This window comes from Hippoglossus hippoglossus, chromosome 7 (assembly GCF_009819705.1).
Source record: "Hippoglossus hippoglossus isolate fHipHip1 chromosome 7, fHipHip1.pri, whole genome shotgun sequence".
In the NCBI taxonomy this organism is placed as follows: domain Eukaryota; kingdom Metazoa; phylum Chordata; class Actinopteri; order Pleuronectiformes; family Pleuronectidae; genus Hippoglossus; species Hippoglossus hippoglossus.
Genome location: NC_047157.1, coordinates 27363951 through 27385398, shown reverse-complemented (window position 1 = coordinate 27385398; position 21448 = coordinate 27363951). Strand labels below are relative to the sequence as shown.

The window sequence follows — 21448 nt, the reverse complement described above, 5'->3', positions numbered from 1 at the left end:
GTCAGCTCTGAGCCTTGATCACTTTTTAAAACTATTCAGATGTTTTAGAAAATATGAATCAGTGTTTGTTTCTCTTGTGTAAAGGCACCGAGGCAGTGTTTTATAAACTTTGTGAATAAAGTGTTTGAATAAAAAGTGTGTTCACTGGGTCACCACCTGAGCCTCCGGTAGTCTGGGCAGTCATTTGTAATAATGTGCACAATAAAATGAAATGTGAAAATGTCATAACCCTTGTGTTGGCCCCCTCACATAGCCCACCCCATATTAGGACGCACACGTAGGGCAATAGACAAGTGAGCAGCCCTTGCAGATGTATTTGTTACACCCGCGGCACATGGTGTGAGTTTTACAGTCCTTTTTCCTGGGGCATATCTGACACCTCTTCCTCTTACTCGCCCCGAGCGGGGCTGCTGCTAGGGCTATGGAGGAGGCCGGACGCTCGGGTCGAGCGTCGCAGTCAACAGCTCTCTGTGCGGCGGCGGCTTTTACAGCCTTCACAACCGCGGCGGACGCGTCCGTGCGGGGGGTGCGCTCCCTTCGTGCGATGAACGGAGTCACGAGAGCCTTTCCCAGCTGCTCTAGGAACACCCTCCGCTTGTTCCGCTTGCCCGGCATCCAGTCGGGGTTGATCTCTCTCCATATCACGAAGGCGTTGTAGGAAGAGACGTCGAGGATGTTGTGAAAGACGACCAGGGGCCAGCGCGCGGTCATCCTCCTGCAGCTGTACGTTCCGATCACCTTGTCTAGGTTGTCCACGCCACCTTTGTTGCGGTTGTAGTCCAGGACGATGACCGGTTTCCCGTCCTCGTGGTCGCTGATGTCGGCCTCGGGGTGCCGTGTGCTCAGGAGCACCACGTTCCTGTTTTTCTTTGGGATGTAGGACACCAGAGTGGCGGTGGGCGTGAATGCGAACTTGGATGAGAACACCTCTCTTCCCTTGACCGCGAGCAGCCCGGTCGGGAGCTCGGGCTTGTTCTTCCGAACAGTGCCGACCACGGTGAGCTTCCTCTCCAGGAGCTGCCGCGCGAGTTCGTAGGAGGTGAAGTAATTGTCGCACGTGACGTTACGACCGTGCAGTCCCTCCGTTACATCGAGCACTACCCGCAACCCCTGGGTCCGTTCTGGGTGTCCGCCGCTCGGCTTTCTGGTGTACACTTGCATCTTCCAAGCGTAGCGTGATTTCGCATCGCAGGCCACCCACGACTTGATCCCGTATTTCGCCGGCTTGCTGGGCATGTACTGACGGAATGGACACCGGCCTAGGGAGAACAACAGGAGGAGAAGAGAAGAGAGGAGATGAGATGAGGACGAGGACTAGCAGCCGCTATCTACATAACATAACATAACATAACATAACATAACTAACATAACATAACATAACATAACATAACATAACATAATAATACCTAAGGATAAAAGAACACGACAGGAGCAGTGGCCCTCCTCTCGGCCGTACGCCCTCGAGGACCATGTTATTTCCCCGTTTCTTGAGGGGAAGGTCTCTCTTTCCACGAGTCCGGTGGTGGTGGTGTCGCCTTGGTCTTGTCCTCCTTCTTCTTCTTCTTCCAAGGATGACGAATCTGCAGAAGCATCACCCACTGGGTCGTAGTCTTCGTCACCGTCGTCGTCTTCGTAGTCACCGTCGTCGTCTTCGTCTTCTTCGCTATCGCCGTTGTCTCTGTCTCCGTCTCCGTCCTCTCTGTCTTCTTCTTGGTCTGCTTCTCCATATCCTTCTCTGTCTTCTTCTCGGTCTGCTTTTCTGTCTGCTTCTCCATCTCCTTGTCCGTCCGCTTCTCGGTCTGGCTCTTTCGCGTCCTCTTCGGGTTCAGAGGATGGTTGCTGGGAGAATAGCTGTTGGAGAACCTGTTCTCTGGTGAAACGCTCCTGACGCGACATCGTGCCATGGTCCGTGAGAGAGTGGCACACTGAGACTTATATGTGGGTCTAATGTACCCCCCCTTGATTTCAATTGGAATCAGGTGTGGGTCTAAATGAGCCCACAGAGCACCACAGCGCCCTCTCTGGGTCTAAATGACCCCCCCATGACAATCGAGAATGACAATCCATTGGTCTCAATTACCCCAGGAGAATTGGATAATGACAATCCTTGGGTCACCCTAACCCGAACCCTGACCGGCCAGGGCTTGCGTATGATCACACGCACGCACTCACGCACGCACACACACAGACACACACACACACACTCTGGGTCAATTCGACCCAGGAACAACACAAGGGTTAAGGTCATTCAAACCTAGTGAAGGGGATTTCAGTTCAGGGCCAGAGACCAACATGAGGGATTATTAAAAACACTCATTTTGCCCCCTGGAGGCTCAAACCAGCCCTGACACAAATTAATACATTGAACAGTTGTACAAAGATATTTAGTCGAACCCATTGTCTTATTAGGGCCCGAGCACCTCCGGTGGGAGGCCCTACTGTATTTCGAAGGATTTTCAGGGCCTAGACGCTCAAATTCATACCAAAGCATGTGCTCGGGCCCGTTATTATTATTATTATTATTATTATTATAATAATCTTTTTTTATTATTTCTTTTCAGGCAAATGAATTGTCTTTTTGAGGGCTTCAACATGCTCCAATCGTTACCAAAGTTTGCAGAAAATTAGAAAGTGGTGAAAATGTACGTATTCTGGAGTAATTTTAATGTTATATTTACATTTCATCTTAAAAAAGGTCAAAACTCTGTTTCTGTTTTATAGATTTTATTATTTTTATCACAATATTAACATCACATCACTAGGCTGCTGTTGAATAAACACGTTTACAGACAGAATCATTTTGGCTTCATCACATCAAACAGACAAATGTTCATATATGTTGGATTATTTCATATGTGAACAGACGTTATGTGATTAAACATGAATCATGTCTCATGTGTGAGTTTTAATAAAGTTTGTTGAACGTGAACAATGATCAGCTGTTATTGATAAATGTGTTTTTATGTGGATCTTCATCAGTTTGCTCGACTTCATGGATCCACACAAAATCTAAATGATAGAAAACATTTTCCATGAAAGTAAAAAACAAACCAAAGATAAAGATCAGAAAATAATGAAATCTTTTTACACACGTGGAAAAGTCGACAGGAGAAATAAAAACGAGTGAGAAGTAAAAGGAGAAATAAACAAAGCTTTAGAATAACGAGTTTAACTTTTAGATTCAGCAGATTTCTCTTGAAGAAATAAACATGATGAATAAAATCTTTCTCTCTAACTGCTCTGATCCAGCGTCACAGAGACATTCACAGGTAACAGCTTCAAGGGATCTATAGTGAAAAAGAATGGGAACATCTTCTCAGTGAAAGTGTGTGTGAAGGTGTGAATGTGTTTGTTAGTATCAGGATCAGAGAACGACAGTTCTCCTCTGTTCCAGTCCAGTTTCACTCTGATCCTCTGGATCTTCTGCACAGAGAGATCAGATGATCCTGATGGTGACCGTGCTGAGTATTCACCTGCATAGAACAATATTATCCATGATCTAGACAGTTTGTATCTCTTCCTCGGGACAGACTCTGCTCTTACACCCAGTGCCCAGTCTCTACTGTCTCTAACCAGGACGTCCCAGCTGTGAGTCCCTGAGTTAAAACCCTCAGATCCCAGGACTGAGGGGTAATGATCAAACCTCTCTGGATTGTCAGGAAGCTTCTGTTTCTCTCCTGCTCTCCAACTGGTCAGAGCTTCAGACAGGACGAGTTCTGGATGAGCAGAGTTTGGGTCCAGAACCACAGGACTGTAGGAGACCACGTCCTTCATCTTGTTCCAGATGTTGAAGCTCAGGTTGCCCAGATGTTTGGCCTCGTCTATCAGAGCTCCTGAGGCCAGCTGTGAATCATCCAGCAGGGGGCGCTGCTGGACTCGTTCCACTGCAGCCTTGTAGTTGAGCAGGAACGAGACGTCTTCAGCTCTCAGCTCGTCCTCTGTGGTTCTGATTGTGTCTGAAAGAGCCGTGATGTCTCTGCTCAGAGCCTCGATCTTCTCCTTCATCATCCGACTCTTCTGCTCCTCTTCCTCCCTCAGTGCAGCCATCCTGGCCTCCTCTTCCTCCTCCAGAAACTGATGAAGCTTTTTAAACTGCTCCTTGATCTGCGTCTCTGTGAGTCCGGCCTGGACCTTAATGTGTTCTGCTGTTTCTTCAAACTCTACTTTAACATGTTCAAAACACTGTAACTTCTCCTTCAAGGGCTCCAGAGTTTCCTGAAGCTGCTTCTTGTGTTGTGGTGCAGCTTCATCGATGGGTCTGAATCTGTGGTCACTGTGTTTCTCTGAATCTCTGCAGACGAGACACACTGGCTGCTGATGGTCCAGACAGAAGAGTCTGAGTTTCTCTGAGTGCAGACTGCAGAGAGCATGTGAAGAGCTCTGATCTCTCTCCTGTAAGAAGGTCTCACACAGGTTCTTTAACGCCAGGTTACAAGGTGGTTCAGGCATTGAATGTCTTCTCTTACAAACTGGACACTCTTTTACTTCTTTGTCTTTCCACCAGCTCTTCACACAGTCTCTACAGAAGCTGTGGCTACATGACAGAATGACAGGATCTCTGAAGACCTCTTGGCAGACGGGACAGCAGAGATCATCTTCTAATCTGGAAGCCATTGAGTCTCCAGGTGAAGCTGAAAACAGACAGTCAGTCAGTCACAGCTCCACGAACTTCACTGAGGTTTACTTCCTCTCTGAGTCGAGGTGTTTGTTAAACTCACGGTCAGTGTGTGGAGCGTCGGCAGGTTGTAGTGTGACTCTTCTCTCCTGTAGCTGGACTCACTCAGGACGTTTGGTCTGGTTTGGTTCAGTTTGGTCTGGAAGGTGAATGTGATCGTCTGGTTTTCAGCCTGCGTCTCTTCAGGGAGGAGCAGATGCTTCCTGGTTTCTCTGGTGTGTCAGGACACGATTGTAAAAAGTAATTCAAGCCTTGGATTTGATAACTGGTCAAAAGTCATTTGGCAGCAACAAGCTCACACAAACAAGAGACTTGGTGTAAAATAGCTGCTTGAATATGATCGTGATCTGCTGAGTGTTTAATGTTCAGAGGAAGTTCTGCAAGAGTGAAAGTGTTAACAGGAAGTGCAGGGGGGGGGGGGGGGGGTCTGTGACGTAACTGCAGAGCTGAAGTCACATTAAAGAGACAGAAGCAAAGTGCAAACAAATGGAAACAATGTCAGAAATTAAAAGAGGGTTTTATTTATGATTATTATTATAACCATAATTACCATTATACCATTAGTCGGGCTTTCATCAGATCAACTTCATATTGAGATGAGTTTCATCTCAACAAGATGGAAATATAAACTACCTCGAATTTTGCGTTTTCGTCACACGGTGTGACCGTGACGTGGCATTAAAGTTTGATGAGTCAAATCAAGATGATTGAGCTGCAGCTGCAATACTGGTCACTAGAGGGCAGTGTGAGAGCATGGTTTGCCCAGGACCTTCTTCCCCAGGGCTGAAGAGCTCAATGATTTACACATTGTTGATATGTTGGAAACTCTATTAAACTTACTGATGTCTGTCAATTAATGTTGAGAGACAACTTTAGCTCATGATTAAGAGTAAAAAGAGAATTTTTAAAGTGTACGTCACACGGTGGGCGTGGCGTGAAATGTTGATGATTTGCCAAAAAAGAGTGATTTCTTATAACTCCTCTGTGCATTGTTCCATCAGCCTCAAACCTCATTCACACATTCACAGTCCCGCCCTGACCAGATCCATGTGTCCATATTGACTCACTGTCAAAGCCCCCCCTGCTGGCGACAGGAAGTGACATGTTTTATATTTGATGCACTGCTCCTGGCTGCTTTACAATATACAGATCAAATGAGCTCAGTCAAGTCACAGAACCGTGTCCAGAATTGTGACATTTCCTCAAAGCGTGTAAACATTGAGGTGCGGCGAAGGATCATCCTTCGCCAAGGGAGACGATGTTGTCATAACTCCAGTGTGCATCGTCCTATCACTACCAACCTTCTGTCACATGATTATAGTCCAAGCCTGAACAGCTCTATGTGTCAATATTTCCTCAGTGTCATAGCGCCACCTACTGATTCACCATGAAACAGGAAGTACATTGTAAATCCACTCTGCATTATCCAACCGGCCCCGAACTACTGACCTATGATCACAATCCTGACCTGAACAGCTCCATATATTAATATTAGTGCAGGGTCATAGCGCCACCTACTGATCAGTGTGAAAATTGATTTGTTGTAACATTGTCTAATTGACACAAAATTGCTCACGCTACATCAGAGCCCCTACTTGAACAGATCTATTAGTCCGTATGTAATAATATTGATGGCGCCACCTACTGGCAACAGGAAGTAAGCTTTGTTTTACAACTATCATTCAATTTACATAAAATGACCGTAATGAGCAATTAGCAGGCAAGGACCGACATCGCGTGACGGACGCAGGAAGTGAAGCGTTTGTCCTCGCCGCAGTGCGCAAAACGCATGCAACGCAGAGACGTGCGCTTGGTCATTGATCGCTCTCTCCACCGACCGCAACAGGCTTCAAAATGCATGAGCTCGGGCCCGTCAGTGCTACAACGGAGCCCTAGTTACTTTTGAATTTACACATAGACATATTATTATTATTATCATTTCTTTCAAAATATTAAATTGGGATATATTTATTTATTTACATTTTTACCAATTTTATGCTTTGTAAGAGTTGTGTATTTACCACAATGTTGTATAACCTTACAAATAATACCATCTATTTATATTATCATCCTTATTATTATTACTACTAATAATAAGAAAAACACGATTTTTTTTATCTCTCGTTCACAGAAAATTATAAGAATATTTCGTTTACATCAAATCCTGCATAATTCGTGCATAATTCAGATTTTATTTTAATAGTTTAATTTAGCACACTATCTGTATTTAACCATAAATTCATAATGTATTCCAGGTAAATTCTTCATAGAGAGAAAAGTCAAACAAAGGTTCAGCAGGGGACCGTCTTTATATTTAGTTTTTATATACAGTTTGTATAATATAGTTTTTATATATAGTTTTTATATACAGTCTATGGTGAAAACAACAGAAGATCAACTTCCGCTTCTGGGTCACGTCATTTCCTGTCAGCAGCCAGCTCAGAGCGAGAGGCTGCTCCAGAAGACTACCTTACCCACAGTGCAGTGCGGGGCGTCCACTTCCGGTTTGTGTGTCCGTCAGAGTGAGAGCAGGAGAGGGTGAAGTCGAGATAAACGTGTGTTTCTGATGTTTCCTTTATTCCCTGAAGTGTTAACGTGTTTAATGTGTAGCTTCAGACACACACGGTGTGGAGTGTGTTACAGTGTGTGTTACAGTGTGTCACAGTGTGTGTTACAGTGTGTTACGGTGTGTTACAGTGTGTTACAGTGTGTCACAGTGTGTTACGGTGTGTTACAGTGTGTTACGATGTGTGTTACAGTGTGTCACAGTGTGTGTTACAGTGTGTTACGGTGTGTGTTACAGTGTGTCACAGTGTGTGTTACAGTGTGTTACGGTGTGTGTTACAGTGTGTTACAGTGTGTGTTACAGTGTGTTACGGTGTGTGTTACAGTGTGTTACAGTGTGTTACGATGTGTGTTACAGTGTGTTACGATGTGTTACGGTGTGTGTTACAGTGTGTTACGGTGTGTTAGACAGTGTCTGCGAGCGGAGCTAACTGTGGCTAACAGGCTAACTCCTGCTAGCTGCTGGACGTTAGCCTGGATGTTGACTCTCTGGTGAAAACATCCCAAGTTCTGAATGAATCTGTTTATTAATGAGGAGGCTGAGTGATGAGCAGACATGAAGCTGAACCTCCTGCTGCTGAGTCAGACTTCCTGTTCTTCACATGTGGGAGAGATTGATCTTCTTCTGAAGTCAGGATGACTTTATGATCCTGAGCATCTGATAATAAACTCATGATCTCGGAGTGTCACACTAAACTAAACCATCCAGTCTGTCAGAGTAGCCATTGTGTGGCCATTTTGTATCTTCAAGTATCTCACATTTTCTAATACAAAATATAAATCAGTAACTAAATCTTCAGATTGTGTGTGTGTGTGTCTGTGGATGCAGAGTCTGGAGAGATGCCCCTGGAGGTCAGATGGCCGTTCCCACAGTGCCCTGCTCTGGCCTGGAGGATCTCCGGCTCCCTGATCATGGGCATGGTCGGCTCCTATTCCTACTTCTGGACCAGTGAGTGGGAATGTGTCATTTATATACGTGCAGATTACAGCCAGACCAACAGGGATTCCTGGGGCAGATGCATATATATAAGCCCATATACATTATTAATAATAGTTTGAAATTACTAAGATGTTGTTATCTAACCCTTATGACATAGAAATGTAATTGAGGTTTGATATTTTTACACTTTAACCATAAATTGTGGAATAAATTACTATATACAGAAAGGAAAGTGTGTAAAGTGTAAAAATAAATGCTCTTTTATTCTGCATTATTAATTCTGTCAAATAAAACTGTTGATTTTGTGCAAACATTGGTTGCTGCTTCTTGTTTGTTCCCTCTCCCTCTCAATCTCTGCGTCTTCAGAGTACATGAACCGTCTGAAGGTCCAAAACCACGAGGTTCTGTTGAACCTGATCGACCAGCGCCCCGCCGACACACCCCTCATCACTCTGTCCAATCACCAGTCCTGTATGGACGACCCACACATCTGGGGTAAAGACAATATGGCACCACACACATCATAAAACATCTCGTGGTCAGAGTTTAATCTTGTGGAATGAAAATGTGCATTTATTGGATTCCTCTGTGTCCGCGTACAAAAGGAGAATTAGAAATCTGCTGTTTGAACATTTGATTTGCAATGAAAATGAGCTGTTTTCCATTCTGATATTCATTCTACATATTATTCCCTTTATATTTTTTCTCTTATACTAATATATGTCAAATTTAATCTTTTATACTTCTTTATAACCTATACTGAAGATTTTGTATGTTTTAATTACTTGTTTAGTCATATTTGGGTGTGGTTTTCATATAAGACATGTTTCTATCACACCCCACACATACGTTTAACATTTCCTTTATGTATTTTGTATTTATGTTGTGTGAAATAAACCAAATTCAAAACCTGAACTGAACACAGTCCATTCAGAAACAGTCGCTGTAAGAAACCTGTGTTTGCGACAGGCGTGCTGCAGCTCCGACAGCTGTGGAGCTTCAACAAGATGCGCTGGTGAGTTTCTTCATCTCACATCCTCTCAGTTGTAGAAAACTGATCAATCTTTTGGATGATGATTGTTGAACCACCTGTGGCTGATGGACAGGACCCCCGCAGCTTCCGAAATCTGCTTCACCATGGAGCTGTACTCCAGATTCTTCAGCCGTGGAAAGTGTGTTCCCGTCTGCAGAGGTGAGGGTCACACAGCTGTTTGCATCACCCCCCCCACCGCAACTCAACAACTGTGTGAATGAGCCACTTGCGTTTACATGTTTTCTCCAGGTGACGGCGTTTACCAGAAAGGTATGGATTTTATTCTGGAGAAACTGAACAGAGGAGAATGGGTGCACATCTTTCCAGAGGGTACGTGAACCTTCCTGTGACTTTATCGTCCTGTTCTCTTTCGTCCCGTTCACACCTGGTTTGAACATCTGTCTCAGGCGATCTGATCAGTTCGGAGTTGTGTGTGTGTGTGTGTGTGTGTGTGTGTGTGTGTGTGTGTGTGTGTGTGTGTGTGCGTGTGCGTGCGTGCGTGCATTTGAGCATGAAATATGATTTGACTCATGTAAAAAAGAAAATCATTATATGTGGGTCAGCATTAATATTGTGGCCACAAATACATTTTACACAATAAATAATACAGAAAAGATGAGCATTTATATTGAACATTAAAAAATAGTTTATTTTCTAAATTAAGTTCTATATATTTGGTTGTATTTGTGTTAAATAAATATTGTTTATATAAAGTTTATGGTAAACTGTAAAATATCAAACCTCAGCTACATTTCTCTGTCATAAGGGTTTGATAACATCTTAGGAATTTATTTTTCATATATCGTTTACGTCAGCTCATATATTGTATCAGATTTCTTTATGGCCTGATATTGGTTTATGCTTCGGCATCAAACTAATCGGAGCAGGAACTTTTTCTGTTTTTGATTTAGTTTTTATCGTAAAGGGAATCAAGCACTTTCTGTCTCGTTCCTTTTTCACAGGCAAAGTCAACATGACTGAAGAGTTCATTCGATTGAAATGGGGTGAGCACGGTTCATGTTCCTGTCGTGTTCCTGTCCTCCGGTCACAATACTCTGGACAGATGAATGTACACGATTACTTTATAATCGATACTGACAGTTTTTATCTTGAGCCGTGTTGCCTGTTGTGTGTCTGTGGTTCTGTCTCAAACTTCCTGGTGTGTGTTCCAGGTGTGGGTCGGCTCATCGCAGATTGCTCCCTCAATCCGATTATCCTGCCGCTGTGGCATGTGGGTGAGTTCACATCACAGTACCCCGAAGTGAAGATATAGATTATCTACAGTACATAGATGATAGATCACTACTCTGATACCGAGAGCAAGTTGATGAGTTCATATAGAGATCATGTATTTGTTCTTCTTTGTGTTCTACTTCTGTCTTAGGTCTGAGTGATGTTCTGCCCAATATGGCGCCCTACATTCCTCGGACAGGCAAGGTGGGAACGACAAATGTTCATTTACATTTTTTTCCCCCTGATAAGTGTCTGTCTGTCAAAATGGACATAATTTATATTGACATGTGCAAACAGCAGCGTGCTGTGAGCAGCTCTCTCTCTCTCTCTCTCTGTCTCTCTCTCTCTCTCTCTGTCTCTCTCTCTCTCTCTCTCTCTCTCTCTGTCTCTCTCTCTCTCTCTCTGTCTCTCTCTCTCTCTCTCTCTCTCTCTCTCTGTCTCTGTCTCTGTCTCTCTCTCTCTCTCTCTCTCTCTGTCTCTCTCTCTGTCTCTCTCTGTCTCTCTCTCTGTCTCTCTCCCTCTCTCTGTCTCTCTCTCTGTCTCTCTCCCTCTCTCTGTCTCTCTCTCTGTCTCTCTCCCTCTCTCTCTCTCTCTCTCTCTCTCTCTCTCTGTCTCTCTCTGTCTCTGTCTCTGTCTCTCTCTCTCTCTCTCTCTCTCTCTGTCTCTCTCTGTCTCTGTCTCTGTCTCCCCCTCCCTCTCTCTGTCTCTCTCTGTCTCTCTCTCTGTCTCTCTCTCTCTCTCTCTCTCTCTCTCTCTGTCTCTGTCTCCCCCTCCCTCTCTCTGTCTCTCTCTCTCTCTCTCTCTCTCTCTCTCTCTCTCTCTCTCTCTGTCTCTCTCTGTCTCTGTCTCTGTCTCTCTCTGTCTCTGTCTCTCCCTCTCTCTGTCTCTCTCTCTCTCTCTCTCTGTCTCTCTCTGTCTCTCTCTCTCTCTCTCTCTGTCTCTCTCTCTGTCTCTCTCCCTCTCTCTGTCTCTCTCTCTGTCTCTCTCTGTCTCTCTCTCTCCCTCTCTCTGTCTCTCTCTCTGTCTCTCTCTCTCTCTGTCTCTCTCTGTCTCTCTCTCTCCCTCTCTCTGTCTCTCTGTCTCTGTCTCTGTCTCTGTCTCTCTCTCGACTTTGTGTCGCCTGTGAGTGACGGCAGTTGTATACGGTGGTTTCCTTTCAGAAAATCACAGTCCTGGTGGGGAAACCGTTCAGCGTGAAAGACCTTGTTGAATCACTCCGAGCCGAAAACAAGAGCCAGGTGAGGACAGACTGGATTCCACATGTACATGATTTACAGTCTGTGTTTTAAGTAAAGACATACAAACTATTCTTCATCATGTTACCTTGGAATTTGATGTCTTCATATATCAGATTTCTTGGAACATGAATCTGTCGCACAACACCACACATGTGAAGTTGGGAACTTTGAACTTGTGTAAACCAACCAATTTATCAATGAAATCACTTGTAGATTAATCAGCAGTGAAAATGATTATTAGCTGCAGCTGTCTTGCACCGGCGCCACCCACTGGCCAGAGGCTTTCTGTTTCCTGGTTGTTCTTGTGAACGTCTCAGGAACATGCTGAGGGAAAAGTGCCACATCAGCAGGATATTAATGTATTTTCAACACATTCTTTCTCTTAACGTTTCCTTTCAGATGGAAATGAGAAAGACTTTGACTGATTTCATCCAGGGGGAGTTTCGGAGCCTCAAGGCCCAGGCTGAGGCCCTTCATGGGCAGATACACACTAGATCCTGAGTCACAGCCAATCTGACTGATGAGCCTTTACCCTAAAACTGAGGGTAACTTCAAACATGGGACTGTTTTTACCACATCTCATGGTATCTGCTCACATCCTCTACTCCGCTGCAACACCCAAAACTACACAGAATCCACAGAATCCTGACAAACCGAAGGTGGTTTTGATTTTTCAGCTGCATTGGGATCGTGATCATTGAAAATCAGGCTCTTCTGTGAATTTGGGTGCAACAGAAACTCCTCTGTAACTTTTCAAACAGGCTTCAAGGTTTGATTTCATCGATCCGATTCAGGTGCTAAAACAGGATCAGCTCCAGGACAAACTGTGGAGAACAGATGACTGAGGTCCTTGAATTCCTCAAAGTCACTGCTGCTCCTGTGTGCTGTCCGTCACTGAGGAGAGGAACATCTCCAACGTTTGTAGAATTTCGAGAATAGATTGAAGCTTAAGTGCTTCTAAATTAACTTCAGCTGTGTGTCAGCTGTTGTTTTTCTGCTACCATCAACCAGCTCAGTGTCCAGAGAAGGACAAGAATGTTGGACGATTCCACGTGTCATGATTTACGCCCAATGCCAACGTCTATTATCACTGCAGGAAGCAGTGTGTCCTTTATGTAACGAGGGGAGGAGTTCAGTTGTGGTGTTCTGGGCGTGTTACACATCACACTTTTATGCATGAGGCCAGAACTTCAACCTTCAATTCACGATTCTTAAGATTTCAGTCTCGTTTTATTTTTATTTTTAAACCAAAGTCTCTGTCACTGATGATAAAAGTCACCGAGCAGATGAAGGAGCGTTCTTGTATCAGTTTACACAACAGTTGAATAAACTCTCAATATTTTAGTGAAAAGGAAGAAGGAAGTCTTTGTGCATCTTGTTGTGATTTGTTTTCTTGCTCCACACATCGGGTCACTTTCTGCTCCCTGGCGTATTTAAAACCATCAACTGATCGATGTCTTGTGCTGCTGAAAATATCAGTCACTGCTTTACCCCAGTGACAAATACAGTCCAGTACATATCCTGTGGCTGCTTCACAATACAAGTTCGACCCTTTTGACCTGAAGCAGCAGTGATTAGAAATGCAGAGTTTACATGAAAACATAAATACGTTGAATTCCTCCTGCATATGAAGAGGATTTAAAACCATGGCAGGAATTAGAGTCTCTGCCACCACAATATAAACTACGATGCAAAACAGTAACCACAGAATGAAAAATCAAACACACCGTAGAAGAATTAAATCAAATTTGGTATTGGATTTAAAAATACATAATTCAGTAATTCTGGCTTTGCAGGAAGGTTCAGTTCTTTTCTAGCGTTCGGCTTGAATTCACTTGTTTCCCCACTTTCAGGAGAACGTTAGACAAAGCTGCTGTTTGTTGAAATACTAAATATTTATTGTGCTCCTCTGTTCTATGGATCTATAATTTATAATCTGAAGGTCAGCCGTCTGTCAGAGAGACACATGCAGAGTCAATGTTCGGATATGATGATGCCAATTGTTCCATTTTCAGTTTTTCTGTTTTAACTTTAAATCAGTTCAGGAACATCAATGTGTTCCCTGCTCTCTGTAAACCTCCTTATGATTTCTTAGTGGTGCAGATTATTTCTTTTCCCAACACATTAAACTGTGAGGTTTTCTGTTGACCTTTTCAACATGTCACACACGTATATAACGTGTTCATCACAGAGGTCAGTGGCTTTTATGAAGAAGGAAAGGCTGAGTGATCTCTGTGTTTTCTAATGAATGTATTGCCTTACTGTGATTGCCACTCTTTCCTATTGTATGTGAATGTCAATAAAGTGTTAGACTTTTCTAAATTTGACCGTTGGCCTGTGTTGCTCTGTTTGTTTTCTCTTCTGAGACTCAACCATCAACTTTCAGCTCATTGAAATATGACAAAACAGCGGATGATGAAAACGTGTTGAACATTAGATTGTGATCAGTGTTTTTATTGTTGTGATATTTGATGGGAACATTTTCTAAAGCTCCTGTATCAACAGGATTTTAAACATTGCACTGCTGCCACATGATTGGCTGCCGGGATAGTCACATGACAAACGGGTGTTCCTAATAAAAAGCTCAGAGTATTTTAACTTGGTTTAGTTTAACAGTTTAATTTAGATGTTTGTTTCACTGTGAGTCTTCTGTCGGTGCAGGTATGATTATAAATGGGTTCATAATTTGTATTTTTAATTATTTATTAGTCACGACAGAAATTACAACAATACCAATGTGCGAACGATTTAAAAAAAGGGGGGGGGGGGGACCACAGTAAAGAATTGGACAAAAAGATAATTAAAAGTTAAAGTAATTTTTTTTTTTATTAGAAATGTTAAACGAATGAAAACAAGCCGGCGCAGGGTATCTACGTCATCAAGCAGCGCCTGCAGCTCCGGCAGCGGGAGTTTGTCCAGAAACAAAAGGAGGTGAGTTTGTGTTCCAGCGACACGAGACACGAGACACGTGCTGTCGCGTGTGTTGTTGTGGTTCATTGGAGGTGATGTAACACAGTCGGTGTGTATTTAACTCGTTAACGTCTCTTCCGCCTCTTGCGTCTCTTCGGTTTGAAATCAGGTGGAACTCGGACCCGTGTGTTTCAGACGCTGTGACGCCATGACGCAGAGGAAGAGGCTGTCGGGCTCCGTGAGTTCACTTCGTTACGTCCCTGTTGTCTTCTTCACTACACAACTACACGACTACACAGCACAACAACACAACAGGTCCAGTCACTGCTCGACCTCATGTCTGAACGCGACTTGATTGTGTCCCTACAGCTCAGGTGTTAGGGACGTCACTTCCGTTTGTAATCAACGAACCTGACGCTAAAGGCAGATCTGACTGGCTGCTGGCTCGTATGAAAGTACTATCCAAGTACTATCTAAGTACTATGAAGGTACTATCTAAGTACTATGAAGGTACTATCTAAGTACTATCTAAGTACTATGAAGGTACTATCTAAGTACTATCTAAGTACTATGAAGGTACTATCTAAGTACTATCTAAGTACTATGAAGGTACTATCTAAGTACTATCTAAGTACTATGAAGGTACTATCTAAGTACTATGAAGGTACTATCTAAGTACTATCTAAGTACTATGAAAGTACTATCTAAGTACTATGAAAGTACTATGAAGGTACTATCTAAGTACTATGAAAGTACTATCTAAGTACTATGAAGGTACTATCTAAGTACTATGAAAGTACTCTGACAACCATGTGTCCGCTCAGCAGACCAGACATCATTACCTCTGTCTTTTTAAACCAGTTGAGAACATGGGACAAGATGGAGACTATCCCTTCTATGTTCCTCTGCACTAATTAACACCTTTTATCTGGAAACTAATCCAAACCGTTGAGTTTCCCACGATCACGAATGAACCTTTACTTCACACCGACCTCATCAGACTTTAACGGTTCTTCTCTCTACGGCCGCACAGAGGACCTGATTCAATTCAAATCTGCTATTTGTCTCCGGAGGACAAATCTCAGACACATAGGGCAAGACCACATTAACAACAAGAGAGTAAACAACGATGACATCAGTGCAGTGTCCACAGAAAGATGAAATCTAGTACAGGACACTATTCTAAAGGGAGAGTAGTGAATGTGACGGGATGTGAAAACTAATGTACGAACGTAAATAAATACTGAATGATTAAAGTGATCAAGTGCATTGAGGTGAGTAATACAGACATAGATTATGTAGATTAATAAGTGTGTATATATACAGATCATGAACAGTTAAGGTGAATACTGATAATGAAGAAAGATGTCACTTTCATACAGTTATCAACATGTCCACGTGTCTGTCATGATTCTGAAGCTGAACTCGAACAAGTTGGATTTATTTAAAAAAAAGAAAGTTCAGTTATCTCAGTGGGGAAAGTTCGGCCTTCTTTGATATTTTTGGGGGTCTTGAGGTTGTAGCAGAAAATCTGTCTGGTGTCAGCCTCCGTTTCTACACGTAGAGACAACACGGCTCCTTCGGGACTCAGGAAGACGATGAGGACCCGGCCTTCACTCAGCCGAGTACGTCCCAGGTCCAGAGAGGACTGGAGAAGTTCACACCTGCACAGGTCGACCAAAAGGTACGCTGCATAGAAATCTACACACTTATTTAAAATTGATTTAAATATATTTATATTCACACGTTGTCTGTGCGTCTCGTAGACAGCAGAGGTGGTGCAGTACTTCCTGGTGAAGGACCAAAAGAAGATTCCCATCCGCCGAGCAGGTGAAGTTACACAACAGCTGTTTCTGTCCTTTCAGACTAAAACACAACCCCGGAGTTTTCAAAGTAAAACTGGACCTGCAGCTTTTACAAAGTTCTCTGATTCAGTGGTGTGGACGGCAGACATGCATGTGACAGTGATGTGTTTTCAAATGAGTGGATATAGCCTAAGAGACACACACACACAAATAAATATACAATAATAGTGTAATTTCTCTTTTTTCCAGACTTGGTGAAACACGTGGTGAAAGATTATAGAAACATTTACCCAGAGATCCTGAAGAAGGCGACACGCACATTTGACCAGGTTCGTTCTGTCAAACAGGATCAATGACAACACGGCAACATTTTAAACACCGAAATATCACATTACAACAAAGTTTCTCTTCTCTTCTCACTGAACTAGGTATTTGGTCTTAAACTGGTTGAAATCGACACCAAAACTCACGTGTACATCCTCATTAATAAGCTGGAAACGGCTGAAGAAGCCTCACGGATCAAGTGAGTACTGTGGATCTTTACACTTTATCATGTTTGTAACACTGCCTCATAACTATTTTATGATTCATCACCATTTGCTCCACGTGTTTGTGAACAGCAGCCCCACCAATCCAAAGATGGGTCTGCTGTTCGTCATCCTCAGTGTTATCTTCATGAAAGGAGGCGTCGTTAGAGAAAGTGAGTTAAGAATCGGCCACATATTTAGTTTATTCACAATGTTTCATTTGTCCCTGAAAGACATGGTTGTGTTTTCTGTTGTGTAGTCCTCATCTGGAACACTCTGAAGAAACTCCGAGTGGACGCTGGGTGAGGCACGATTTGTATTGTTCTACATCTGTACCTGTGTAGTTTGACTTTTAATCTAATCTATTGTAAAAATGATTTTGACAGGGAACAACATTATAATTTGGCTTTAACTTCAGCCTCACTTCAAAATGTATCTTTGGGAAAAAAGTTTTTGATCACGCCGACAAAACTTCACAACAAATAGGATAAAATAACTTCACTATAAATTACTGTTGACAAACACGTCTTGAGTTGATGTGACCAACAAACGGCAGCTGCTGCATCTGTAGAGACCTTTAGAATCGATTGTCTTTTAAAACAGCTCAGCCACCAAACCAGAGAACACCTGAAGCTTGTTGCCGCTGTTAAGAGGACACACGTTGTTTAGCCCAGAAACGGCTGCACTATGGTCATGTCAAAATTGTCTTGACATGACGTTAATATGGTTCAAGTTAAGTTCAACATTTCATCCAAGTCTGTTTAAAAATACATTTAAAACCAAGATAATTCTCACATTTCAACTCAAGTCATGTGAAAAGTCAGAATATAAAAAGCAAACACAAAGATTTAAAGGTAACTTGTTGAAACTCTGGTGTCTTTTTGTTTCTATTAATTTTCTTCCTTCTTTTTATGACGATGTGAAACGTTCAGAGTGAAACATGAAGAGTTTGGTGACGTGAAGAAGTTGGTCACAGACGAGTTTGTGCGTCAGAGGTAAGAAGTAACGTCTCCTCAGGTCGGTGAACGTGACCTTCACCTCTCCACTTGTACCAGGTTACACATGAACGTGTTCTTTCTTGTGGATTCCTGAAGTCAGAGCTCTGAAATACAAGAAGCTGTAATCCTGTTAGCTGATTGTTCCCTCCCCCCCACTCCCACCCCCACAGCTGTAGGTGTGTGCGAGTAGTTATCACCTTGATGTTAGTACAGTCCTGTAATCCAGCGGTTCTGCTGTCAGAGGTCGCAGGTTCGAATCTCGCTGTTTCACTACTGGTGTGATCAGAGCCAGTGTCTCTCAGACCATAGACTCTGGTTTATAACACACCACAGAGCAGCAGGAGACAGGGGAACTCCAGACCTCTACAGCAGAGAGGCTGGACCACCACTCACTCCACACATTACACAGCACCGGGTTCTTTGGGTCAGCTTTGTTTTGAACATCTAAAAGGAGAATGTCTTTTACAACATAAAAGGAATCGAGGAGCAAGCTTTCCTGCAAAGCTTCATATATATATATATATTCAGATAGTTTTATGTGTGTGTGTGTGTGTGTAGGTACCTGGAGTATGTGCGGATCCCTCACACAGAACCAGCGGAGCATGAATTTCGCTGGGGTCAACGCGCTGACCTGGAAGTATCAAAAGCCAAAATCCTGGAGTTCATGGGTGAAGTAAGTGACTGTTTACCTGTGGAGGAGCAGACTGAACATTCCTGCAGATTCTTTTCTCAATTCAACTGAAGATGTGTCTAACGACGACCTGTGTTTGACCTCAGCTTCACGAACAGGAGCCTCAGAGCTGGAGTCAGCAGTACAGAGAAGCCCACTCCACCCCCGACTCCACGCAGGCCAGCACCAGCAGCCAGAGATAAACGACCCACGATTCCTTTTCCCTTGCTCTTATTTATCCAGTGTGATGCATCACTTCCAGTTATATGTTCACACTTCACCTTCGAGCCTCCAATTCCTTTTTAATGACATCACACAAACGCTTCAGGTTTCCATTCTCATTTTATTGCCTGGACGTCACCGTCACAGTTCAAGTTCAGAAAATAAAATGTTTTATAAGATTCAACATCAGTGATTTGCATTGATTGACATGGTCTTTCACTCATTTCTCACACACACACTCACAGCCATTGGACAAGGACACCGTCCTGTTGAAGCAACACTTCATCACAGAGCTCGGCACACGGCTACAACAGCACGTTTACACAGGAACAGCAGCACGTTTACACAGGAACAGCAGCACGACCGTGACCTTGGACACAGATTTGATCCGACCACACTAAAAGCACGGATTCACTGCTGTGAACCTGGACTTCCTACAACTGAACGTGTTTTTAAAAAGGATGACTTGAGGTTAAATACCAGTTTTCTGACACTCGTCACATTGTGTGGGAAGAAGTACATGCATTTATTTACACCGTCATGTGCTGGCATCCAGGTTATTTTTAAAGGAGGATCTTCTGAAGAGAAGACTATTTTCTATTGATCCTCAGGTCACACAAACAAGCTGTAAAAGTTCCAGCTACGAGAAGAACAAACCTGGGGCCGGGTTCGACATTAGCACGTTGTCCGACTCTTTGGCCTGAACTGTTTTAGTGTTATGAAGCTGACGCACTTTAACGTGAGATCAGGGGTTCCCACACTGTCCGGCCTCTGACCCATGAACTAACGGTTGTAGAGACTTGTGACCGGCTTTGCCATAAAGCTGAAGACCTTTTTGAACTGAAGTTATTTATCTCTCCTGACCCCTAGTTTGGGAAACAATGATGAAGATCACTTTGTTATCCATGTTTCCAAATCGTACCAGATCCTTAATGAGGGATAGAAGTTTAACTCTGGGTTATAACATTGTTATTTTACCACCAACAGCCTAGTGGACCATTAATATAGATGCATATTCAATTGTCATAATGTAGTAAAGATCACATTTTCATGAATATTTTACTATCTAATTTTGCTTGTAATAATAATTACAATATTTATAGTTTTTCATTGTATGGATATAACTTATCTATAGTTTCTACATCAGTTTACGGCTCTATCATTTTTTTTGGTTTACTACTGCAGTACCCAGATTTGTCGCCAGGTGTCGCTGTTTGGTTAACCAGCTTCATGATAACTAGTTCCCTGTGATCACTGATGTGACCACCAGGGGACGTCCCCTCTGCCACACTGACCCCAGAACACGTTCCACGTGGTTTTCAAGGTTTCACAGTCATTTCAGAAGTATGTTCATATTTTAAAAACTGACACGTTGCACCACAATTATTAGTATTGCACCAGATCCCCTTGTGTTACTTATTAAAATGACCGAGGTCCATTAAAAACATACAACAACACAAACACACTACACCTGGTGTGTGTCTGCATGTCGGGTGCATAGAGTTATGTGTCTTTTAAATTACGTGAGGCACATCATGGTGTCATCGATACCACTTATGTCTGTGTGCTAAACGTGAGGCGATAACTAGGTGATTAGCTTAGCATAAAGATAAAGGGGGAAACTGCTAGCCGCTGTCGGAAGGTAACAAAAACCGGGGGGGGGGGGGGGGGGGGGGGGGGGGGTGGACTATCTCTGGGTGACAGATTCCTCTGCTCCATAGTGTCCCTTAATCTATGGAGACTTCTGAAGGCTACTTTCCGCAGCTTACCGTCTTGTCGGACTTGTAGCTCGGGCCGGGCGACATGGAGAAAAGTCTCATCGCTGTAGTTCGATACTTTGTGAAGTTCCATCAGCACTGACGAGAAGCAGACTTCCATAACTTCACAAGCGTTGAACGACAGCAGGTTCCTCACTGCTTTGGGAACATTTCCGTTGTTTCTGTATTTGCACGTGTTGTGACTTTCTGCAGCGCATGTCTCGTCAAATTAAAGTTGTTTTCTTAATTTACACGTGTTTTTTTATTGAGATGTGCATTGAGCTCTCGGCCACCGTAAGCGAGAGCTCAGCTACGCTCTCATGTCACATGACCCGTGCCTCACAGTTCGTAGCGGCCTGTGGTGACATCGCCAGACTAACTAACGCAACAGTAAAAACACATGGTTTAGTTTTCTCTTCCGAGGGGTTAACCGAGACATAGCGTGTTAATTGTTTAGCTTAATTTAACCAGCTAGCTTTAACCAGCCTTCAATCACAGCGAAGCTAGCCGTTTCCCCGCTTCACATATTTAAGCTAAGCCTCCACTTCCTGTCTGACATGTGGCCTGAGCCCTACATTATAAATAAAGTGCATTTACAATGGAAATAGGCTGAGAAATGTCTCACACTCATTATCGAGGAGTTTTACACATTAACAACGATCACTATAATTACTTCAGTTAAAAATAAGGCCTCTTTCCATCAGGGAGGATGGAGCTGAAACCAGCTCGCTGGTCTGATTCCTCCTCTAGATGTGGTCGGGCACCGTCTCTAACGCCTCCGCTGGGTCTCTGTCCACGTCCACATTCTGACAAAGAGACAAATGCAGGGTCTATTTAAGAAACTTCTATAAAACTATTACAGATGGTAAAGAAGT

At 43.3% G+C, this 21448-nt stretch overlaps 4 protein-coding genes across 9 annotated transcripts in view; 2 read left to right on the top strand and 2 right to left on the bottom strand.

Annotated features, from left to right (window-relative positions):
- The window catches only part of LOC117764219 (6-phosphofructo-2-kinase/fructose-2,6-bisphosphatase-like), a 96422-nt gene that overhangs the window by 67305 nt on the left and 7669 nt on the right, over positions 1-21448 (bottom strand). For 3 of the 4 annotated variants that reach the window (XM_034589825.1, XM_034589824.1, XM_034589823.1), the window contains exon 14: positions 20967-21379. In XM_034589825.1, coding sequence (XP_034445716.1) covers positions 21320-21379 — 60 coding nt within the window. In that variant the 3' untranslated portion in view covers positions 20967-21319. Of the gene's footprint in view, positions 1-20966; positions 21380-21448 lie in introns of those variants that run through there. The other variant, XR_004614345.1, reaches the window with a different exon arrangement.
- LOC117764222 (nuclear factor 7, brain-like) lies at positions 3232-4744 on the bottom strand. Its single transcript, XM_034589827.1, has 2 exons — positions 4719-4744; positions 3232-4631 (listed from the first exon to the last, which is right to left on the bottom strand). Exon 2 carries the CDS (start codon positions 4612-4614, stop codon positions 3232-3234), a length of 1383 nt encoding a protein of 460 aa, XP_034445718.1. The 5' UTR covers positions 4615-4631; positions 4719-4744.
- On the top strand, positions 7159-12935 carry LOC117764230 (tafazzin-like). Its single transcript, XM_034589839.1, has 11 exons — positions 7159-7235; positions 8074-8189; positions 8547-8675; positions 9150-9195; positions 9287-9372; positions 9463-9543; positions 10176-10217; positions 10386-10448; positions 10598-10650; positions 11607-11684; positions 12084-12935. Exons 2-11 carry the CDS (start codon positions 8081-8083, stop codon positions 12183-12185), a joined length of 789 nt encoding a protein of 262 aa, XP_034445730.1. The 5' UTR covers positions 7159-7235; positions 8074-8080; the 3' UTR covers positions 12186-12935.
- Positions 14512-19840, top strand: LOC117764232 (non-structural maintenance of chromosomes element 3 homolog). Of its 3 annotated transcripts, none has more exons than XM_034589844.1 (11): positions 14512-14615; positions 14764-14832; positions 16159-16278; positions 16361-16424; positions 16649-16728; positions 16828-16922; positions 17023-17099; positions 17186-17228; positions 17859-17921; positions 18483-18597; positions 18702-19840. In XM_034589844.1, the coding sequence occupies exons 2-11, from the start codon at positions 14803-14805 to the stop codon at positions 18795-18797; spliced, it is 783 nt and encodes a 260-aa protein (XP_034445735.1). In that variant the 5' UTR covers positions 14512-14615; positions 14764-14802; the 3' UTR covers positions 18798-19840. The 3 variants fall into 3 exon arrangements, with proteins under 3 accessions (XP_034445735.1, XP_034445732.1, XP_034445734.1); XM_034589841.1 differs by having other exon boundaries at positions 14514-14615; positions 17020-17099; XM_034589843.1 differs by having other exon boundaries at positions 14594-14617; positions 14742-14832; positions 17020-17099.

Coding starts and splice junctions, on each gene's coding strand:
- LOC117764230 (XM_034589839.1), top strand. CDS start 8,081: ATGCCCCTGGAGGTCAGATGGCCGTTCCCACAGTGCCCTGCTCTGGCC. Junction 10,449..10,597: donor CCTGCCGCTGTGGCATGTGG/GTGAGTTCACAT, acceptor CTTCTGTCTTAG/GTCTGAGTGATGTTCTGCCC. Junction 10,651..11,606: donor ACATTCCTCGGACAGGCAAG/GTGGGAACGACA, acceptor GTTTCCTTTCAG/AAAATCACAGTCCTGGTGGG.
- LOC117764232 (XM_034589841.1), top strand. CDS start 14,803: ATGACGCAGAGGAAGAGGCTGTCGGGCTCC. Junction 16,279..16,360: donor CTGCACAGGTCGACCAAAAG/GTACGCTGCATA, acceptor TGCGTCTCGTAG/ACAGCAGAGGTGGTGCAGTA. Junction 17,100..17,185: donor AGGAGGCGTCGTTAGAGAAA/GTGAGTTAAGAA, acceptor TCTGTTGTGTAG/TCCTCATCTGGAACACTCTG.
- LOC117764222 (XM_034589827.1), bottom strand. CDS start 4,614: ATGGCTTCCAGATTAGAAGATGATCTCTGCTGTCCCGTCTGCCAAGAG.